The 8,680-nt window shown below is 41.5% G+C and overlaps 1 protein-coding gene across 1 annotated transcript in view; it reads left to right on the forward strand.

The window, feature by feature from the left end:
• LOC111229668 (synaptic vesicle glycoprotein 2B-like) overlaps nucleotides 1-8,680 on the forward strand; it is a 40,182-nt gene that overhangs the window by 16,796 nt on the left and 14,706 nt on the right. Inside the window, exons 4-5 of the mRNA XM_022756088.1 lie at nucleotides 1,631-1,811; nucleotides 4,582-4,733. Of these exons, the coding sequence (XP_022611809.1) occupies nucleotides 1,631-1,811; nucleotides 4,582-4,733 (333 nt within the window). The remainder of the gene's footprint in view (nucleotides 1-1,630; nucleotides 1,812-4,581; nucleotides 4,734-8,680) is intronic.

An 8,680-nucleotide genomic window follows, 5' to 3' on the forward strand; every position in this document is an offset into this window, starting at 1 on the left:
ATCTCATTCTCTTGAACGTGATATCTCAGGAATATCATGAGGGAATTTCTTCAAATTCACCTGGACTCAAGGAGGAACTGGTTAGATTTTGGTGATCAAAGGTCAAAGGTCACTGTGACCTCACCAAACATATTTTTGGCCATAACTCAAGAAATTCTTACACTAATTCTGACACAATTTCACACAAAGGTCTAATGGGATAACATGTGGTGACATTTTATATCCAGCAGGTCAAAGATCAGCTTCACTGTGACATCATAATGTCCTGCAAAAACACTTGTGGTCATTCATGGTTACTCAGCACTGTAACTCAACAGAAGGGGAGGTTGTGACCATATTTCCTGTAACTTACTGCAGTCAGACAGATAGAGACTCTGCTCTGCAGTTTGTGGCTGACTGCTAAAAGGAATGAGGGATCAAACTGAATCAAACTGAATTGATTTTGATCAAGTTCAAAAGTGTTTTTTTCCCAAATATTCACTATATGATGCAGTTGATTCATCTGAGTTCCTACATGTCCTCTACCTCCACTCTCTCTCTCTCTCTCTCTCTCTCTCTCTCTCTCTCTCTCTCTCTCTCTCTCTCTCTCTGTCTGTTTCTTCTCCTCCTCCACTATCCTCCTCTCACTCCTGTCTCACACCTCCTCCAATCTCCCACCACTTTTGGCCTGGAGCAGTGTTTCAGACAGGACTGTGTTTGTGTTGAGTCAGCAGACACAGTCAGTGATCGATTCTCTGTCCTGACCTTGGAAACAGAGTCTCGCTGCTGCTCCAGATTCCAGGGACACAAGTTATAAAGACTACACAGACATTATAGCCGTACTATGGCCGAGCCCAAGGAACTGAATATGTAACGTCTTCATGTGCATTTGTTTAAAATGATGTGTGTTCGTACTGTATGTGTGGATGGGGTTATAATTTGAGACCCAATATGATGAGTCACAGAGTCAGCTCTCCCCTGTAGCACAGCCATCTGTACACTGCGGTGTAGAGTTGCCAGTATCTGGCAGCAGTTAGGGTTATACTCCTCACTGCTGATGAAGATCTTGAAATTTTAAGGCCGAGAAAGAGCTGAGTGTGCTTACTTATTTTCGTAGAGTTGATGACAGTCAACCTGACTGTCTGAAAGAAAGATGACGGGAATGAATAAGGGATGAATGAATGGGAAGGATTAAAAAAGCAGTGTCATACACTGTTAATGAGGGATCAATTTGCCCTTTTCAGACTGAGCCTCTAAAAGTGGTAACTGCTCTAATTCAAATCCACATTATTTGATATCAAAAACATGAACGACAAAAACGTTCTTCACTTTCAACAGGCTGAAATATCCAGAAGAATCCTCCAAATGACAAAACAAGAGCAACACATGGAAACGTTCTATCATCTGAAAGCACCTGATTAGCAGGACATCATTTGTCTGAGCCTTCCAGCACCATCATAAGTCCCTGCTCAAATGTACATCTGTACTATGTTATGATGATGTGACGGTGCTGTGGTTAAGCTTTGATTAAGTTTAGGCAGAAAAATGGTTCATGGTAAAATAAGTACTTTATTAGGGGACCTTAATAAACACATGGTTAAAGTTACTGTACAGTCATAGTCATACTTTGTCTCCGTCTGTCTATGTGCAGGTTTGATCGTCTTTCTGAGCATGATGGTGGGAGCGTTCGTGTGGGGCGGTCTGGCAGACAAAGTGGGCCGCCGGCGCTGTCTGATCGTGGCGTTGGCTATAAACTGTATCTTTTCATTCCTGTCGTCATTCGCCCAAGGTTACGGCTTCTTCCTCTTCTTCAGGCTGCTGTCCGGCATCGGGTAATAACCACAAACACACACTCTTCCTTAAGGTGTGAGGTGACACATCTATTGTTTTTAATACATACATTTTCATTAACTGCTATGTTCCGTAAGGAAAATGAATTCCATATATAAAACATTAGAACAAAAAGCATTTTGTATAAAGTGACCTGGCCAAAGCAAATAGTTTAGAAGGGGTCGACAACACAGTCGCCAAGTGCAACTAAATACAAAGCAAAAACAACCCAATCACTCCCCACGACATGGCAGCAGATGGTTCAGCCTAAGGAGCTGGCTTCATTATTTAAAGCTCATCAACCCTGAGCCACACGTTTGACTCAACCAGGAAGGACGTCCCCCAGCAGCCATGATAACTCAAAGACAAGGAAATACGAATATAACAGAAGACTGCATGTGTTATCCCACAGTGTTAAAATGTGTGAACTCCAAATATAAAACAAGGTAAGGTTAAATACATCAATTCCAAACCTAACAAAGTGTGTGGAGGTATTTGTTTGGGTGCAGTTGACTGAAACTGAAATGACCCAGTGTAGAAAAGCAAACTGGTGAGGTGGGAGAGTGAGAGGAGCGTGGCTGCCCTCACACCGCATCTTGCATCTTGCATCCTCTGACGTCATGAAGTCTTCTCTTGGCCACTGACAGTGAAACATGTCCGCCTACATCCTGGATACCATTCTTTACCTGCTGTTCAGTCATGAAGGAGCTTTTCTTCGCCACACAAACTGTTTCCCACTCGTCCACCAGATCTACCTCGATCTACTTGCTCCTTTACCATTTCATAGTTTTCTTTTTTTTTTTAGAAAGTACCCAGCTGATGACTTTAGCAACAAACCACCTGTGATTTCTCACTGACAGAGATGTTTGCTTTTTCGTAGCCTCATCGTCATCGTCTTCTCTTGCATGCTCACCTCTCCACTCAGTCTAAACAGCATCTCTCAGCTGGTGAGAGAGCTCTTTCAGTATAAACAGTGAAACGACACTCAGCTGCCCAACATACATTTACTTACCAAGTGTTACTTATGAACCCTGGTAAATTTCGGCACTGTGCGTTAAAGTGGCTTTATCTTCCACACAGTTCTTTCAATATTGACTTAAATCTACTGAAATTAAAGCTGAGACGTGACACTTTAATATATGAGTATTTATTTTATTTCAAACCGAACATGCTGAAGCTCAGAGCCTGAGGAACAAAATGTGTATCAGCCCATACACCTCTGTCTGGACTTTACTCACTATAGTCCACTAAAAATATAATAACATCATCCTGTTAGCTTTGTTAATAAGAAATATATACTGCAAGTGCAGTCACACACTGTGAAAATATACTGAAACCAACATTTAACAATCATTTTGAATCTCTTGTTAGTTTGTTTGGTGGGGAAGGAAGAAATCTGTTAAAACAAAACAAGCTATTTCTTTGAGTCATGTTACTGTCAAGTGAACATTATGAAAAGTTAACTTTCTGAAAATCGAATTATCTTGACAGCTGTTTCTATGCTTTACTTGGCAAGAGTTTATATAAGAAAATAAAAAATCTGAATCAGAAAACAAACAGGAATATACCATCATCTCTACCTGAGGCAGTGTATTTCTACTCTGCTGTGTATCTACTAAACTACACAGTGCAGGTCTCTGTCCAGCGTCACCGACACGGGCTGAAAAACACTGAGATCGCGAGTGGAAACATTCCCCTAATGCACCTGCACCACCTGAGGATTTTATAATTAGACACCAGAAAGGTTTGTCAGTTTTTTTCACAAATAAACATTTTTATTTTCATCAGTGTAAAAACTTGTGTAGGTCCTTAAACCTCCCACCTCTGTGGTATTAACTTGCAGAATACCGTCGTGGTCTGTAACACTTCCTATTACAGTCATTTGTCTTCAACTTGATCTGAAGCTTCTTAAGTTTTTATACACAATAAATCAGTCTCCACACCATGTTTATGCAGAGGGTGGCTCCATCCCAGAATAACTGAGGTCCACAGGGAGACACACTAACTTAGAAATTAGGTCACATACAGAGCACAGCACAGTGACAGTGATATTCATGTGTGCACCGCAACGGTGCTCTCCTCAGAGGGTGCAGTGGAGTTCATGGGATGTCCTGCATGCCCGCTCTGCTGCAGTAACACATCTGCACCAACATGTAGCCACGTTCATGTTTTTTTCAGTGTGTGTTCTTGTGATATGAGCAAATTTCACACAAGAAATCCTTTGTTGCCTCCGATAGGAGAAACGTCTTTGTTCCTTCAGCCAAAACGTCTTAACTTCCCATTCTGATTTTCAGTTTAACTTTGCTACAACACGACTCTTGTAGTGTTCGATTTAGAAATATTCCATGTCATAGCAAAAAATCCCATGAAAGGAATCCTCTAGTGGTAAATGGACTGCACTAATATAGAGCTTCTCTAGTCTCACCGACCAATCAAAGTGCTTTACGTTACAAGCCACATTCATACAGCACTTTTTGTACATATAGAGCACTTTTTCTACCATACATACACACATGATAACATCAGGGGAAATTTAGGATTCAGTATCTTGCCCAGGGACACTCCATTCACACTGGAGGCGCCGGGAATCGAACCACCAACCTTCTGATTAATGGACAACCCGCTGTGCCTCCTGAGCCACAGTAAAATTCCTCTCAAAGGAGGCACCTTTAATTTGAAATCTAGTTCTTTTGTGATTATGCCTTATATTGATCATGTTGATTTTGTGGTTGTCTCTCTCTCTCTATCTCTCTCTCTCTCTCTCTCTCTCAGGATTGGTGGCACGGTGCCGATCGTGTACTCGTACTTCTCTGAGTTTCTTCAGATGGACAAGAGAGGGGAGCATCTGTCCTGGCTGTGTATGTTCTGGATGGTTGGTGGGATCTACGCCTCCTTCACTGCGTGGGGGATCATCCCCAGATACGGTGAGAGCTTAAACACAGCAGTTAACATTCAGACAGTTCAGACAGAATCCCGAACAACACTTACAAAGTACTGTAACCCATACAAGGAAAAAACTGTGACTGTGGTTGATCATGTTTTCTGCTTTTGCACAATGTCCACTGTGAAACATCATTATCATCATATTCCCAGTGGGTTTTCACACGATGCAGACAACTAATAGGTTGTTTCACAGTGGACATTGTGCAAAAGCAGAAAACATGATCAACCACAGTTTTTTCCTTGTAATGGTTAAACAGTACTTGAAGTGTTGTTCGGGATTCTGTCTGAACTGTCTGAATGTTACTGCTGTGTTTAAGCTCTCACCGTATCTGGGGATGATCCCCCCGCAGTGAAGGAGGCGTAGATCCCACCACCATCCAGAACATACACACCAGGACAGATGCTCCCCTCTCTTGTCCATCTGAAGAAACTCAGAGAAGTACGAGTACACGATCGCACCGTGCCACCAATCCTGAGAGAGAGAGAGAGAGAGAGAGAGATAGAGAGAGAGAGACAACCACAAATCAACATGATCAAATATAAGGCATAATCACAAAAAGAACTAGATTTTCAAATTAAAGGTGCCTCCTTTGAGAGGAATTTTACTGTGGCTCAGGAGGCACAGGGGTTGTCATTAATCAGAGGTTGGTGGTTCGATTCCCGGCGCCTTCAGTGTGAATGGAGTGTCCCTGGGCAAGATACTGAATCCTAAATTTCCCCTGATGTTATCATGTGTGTATGTATGGTAGAAAAAGTGCTCTATATGTACAAAAAGTGCTGTATGAATGTGGCTTGTAACGTAAAGCACTTTGATTGGTCGGTGAGACTAGAGAAGCTCTATATTAGTGCAGTCCATTTACCACTAGAGGATTCCTTTCATGGGATTTTTTGCTATGACATGGAATATTTCTAAATCGAACACTACAAGAGTCGTGTTGTAGCAAAGTTAAACTGAAAATCAGAATGGAAGTTAAGACGTTTTGGCTGGTTGAAAAAGACGTTTCTCCTATCGGAGGCAACAAAGGATTTCTTGTGTGAAATTTGCTCATATCACAAGAACACACACTGAAAAAACATGAACGTGGCTACATGTTGGTGCAGATGTGTTTACTGCAGCAAGAGCGGGCATGGCAGGACATCCCATGAACTCCACTGCACCCTCTGAGGAGAGCACCGTTGCTGTGTCACACATCTGAATATCATGTCACTGTGCTGTGCTCTGGTATGTGACCTAATTTCTAAGTTAGTGTGTCTCCCTGTGGACCTCAGTTATTTCTGGGATGGAGCCACCTCTGCATAAACATGGTGTGGAGACTGATTTATTGTGTATAAAAACTTAAGAAGCTTCAGATCAAGTTGAAGACAAATGACTGTAATAGGAAGTGTTACAGACCACGAGCGGTATTCTGCAAGTTAATACCACAGAGGTGGGAGGTTTAAGGACCCCTACACAAGTTTTTACACTGATGAAATAAAATGTTTATTTGTGAAAAAAACTGACAAAACCTTTCTGGTGTCTAATTATAAAATCCTCAGGTGGTGCAGGTGCATTAGGGGAATGTTTCCACTCTGGCGATCTCAGTGTTTTTCAGCCCGTGTCGGTGACGCTGGACAGAGACCTGCACTGTGTAGTTTTAGTAGATACACAGCAGAGTAGAAATACAACTGCCTCCAGGTAGAGATGATGGTATATTCCTCTGTTTGTTTTCTCTGATTCAGATTTTTTATTTTCTTATATAAACTCTTGCCAAGTAATAGCATAGAAAACGCTGTCAAAGACTAATTCGATTTTCAGAAAGTTGACTTTTCTAGATGTTCACTTGACAGTAACATGACTCAAAAGAAATAGCTTGTTTTGTTTTAACAGATTTCTTCCTTCCCCACCAACAAACTAACAAGAGATTCAAAATGATTGTTAAATGTTGGTTCAGTATATTTTCACAGTGTGTGATGCACTTGCAGTATATATTTCTTAATTAACAAAGCTAACAGGATGATGTTATTATATTTTAGTGGGAACTATAGTGAGTAAAGTCCAGACAGAGGTGTATGGGCTGAACACATTTTGTTCCTCAGGCTCTCGAGCTTCAGCATGTTCGGTTTGAAAATAAAATAAAATACTCATATATTAAGTGTCACGTCTCAGCTTTAATTTCAGTAGATTTAAGTCAATATTGAAAGAACTGTGTGGAAGATAAAGCCACTTTAACGCACAGTGCCGAAATTTACCAGGGTTCATAAGTAACACTCGGTAAGTAAATGTATGTTGGGCAGCTGAGTGTCCGTTTCACCTGTTATACTGAAAGAGCTCTCTCACCAGCTGAGAGATGCTGTTTAGACTGAGTGGAGAGGTGAGGCATGCAAGGAAGACGATGACGATGAGGCTAACGAAAAAGCAAACATCTCTGTCAGTGAGAAAATCACAGTGGTTTGTTGCTAAAGTCATCAGCTGGGTACTTTCTAAAAAAAAAAAGAAAACTATGAAATGGTAAAGGAGCGAGTAGATCGAGGTAGATCTGGTGGACGAGTGGGAAACAGTTTGTGTGGCAAGAAAAGCTCCTTCATGACTGAACAGCAGGTAAAGAATGGTATCCAGGATGTAGGCGGACATGTTTCATCTGTCAGTGGCCAAGAGAAGACTTCATGACGTCAGAGAGAAGATGCAAGATGCAAGATGCAAGTGCTGTGAAGGGCAGCCACGCTCCTCTCACTCTCCACCTCACCAGTTTGCTTTTCTACACATGGGTCATTTCAGTTTCAGTCAACTGCACCAAAACAAATACGTCCACACACTTTGTTTTAGGTTTGGAAGTTGATGTATTTAACCTTACCTTGTTTTTATATTTGGAGTTCACACATTTTAACACTGTGGATAACATGCATCAGTCTTCTGTTATATTCGTATTTCCTTGTCTTTGAGTTTATCATGGCTGCTGGGGGACGTCCTTCTGGTTGAGTCAAACGTGTGGCTCGGGTTGATGAGCTTTAAATAATGAAGCCAGCTCCTTAGGCTGAACCATCTGCTGCCATGTCGTGGGAGTGATTGGGTTGTTTTTGCTTTGTATTTAGTTGCAACTTGGCGACTGTGTTGTTCGACGCCCTTCTAAACTATTTGCTTTGGCCAGGTCACTTTATACAAAATGCTTTTTGTTCGTAATGTTTTATATATGGAATTCATTTTCCTTACGGGAACATAGCAGTTAATGAAAATGTATGTATTAAAAACAATAGATGTGTCACCTCACACCTTAAGGAAGAGTGTGTGTGTTGTGGTTATTACCGATGCCGGACAGCAGCCTGAAGAAGAGGAAGAATGCCGTAACCTTGGGCGAATGACGACAGAGGAATGAAAAGATACAGTTTATAGCCAACGCCACGATCAGACAGCGCCGCGCGGCCCACTTTGTCTGCCAGACGCGCCCCCACGAACGCTCCCACCATCATGCTCAGAAAGACGATCAAACTGCACATAGACAGACGGAGACAAAGTATGACTATGACTGTACAGTAACTTTAACCATGTGTTTATTAAGGTCCCCTAATAAAGTACTTATTTTAACCATGAACCATTTTTCTGCCTAAACTTAATTCAAAGCTTAACACACAGCACCGCTTCACATGATATAACATAGTACAGATGTACATTTGAGCAGGGACTTATGATGGTGCTGGAAGGCTCAGCAAATGATGTCCTGCTAATCAGGTGCTTTCAGATGACAGAACGTTTCATGTGTTGCTCTGTTTTTGTCATTTGGAGGATCTTCTGGATATTTTCAGCCTGTTGAAAGTGAAGAACGTTTTTGTCGTTCATGTTTTTGATATTCAAATAATGTGGATTTGAATTAGAGCAGTTCGCACTTTTAGAGGCTCAGTCTGAAAAGGGCAAATTGATCCCTCATTAAACAGTGTATGACACTGGCTTTTTAAT

The sequence above is a fragment of the Seriola dumerili genome, unplaced genomic scaffold (assembly GCF_002260705.1).
Source record: "Seriola dumerili isolate Sdu_G_001 unplaced genomic scaffold, Sdu_1.0 BDQW01000242.1, whole genome shotgun sequence".
In the NCBI taxonomy this organism is placed as follows: domain Eukaryota; kingdom Metazoa; phylum Chordata; class Actinopteri; order Carangiformes; family Carangidae; genus Seriola; species Seriola dumerili.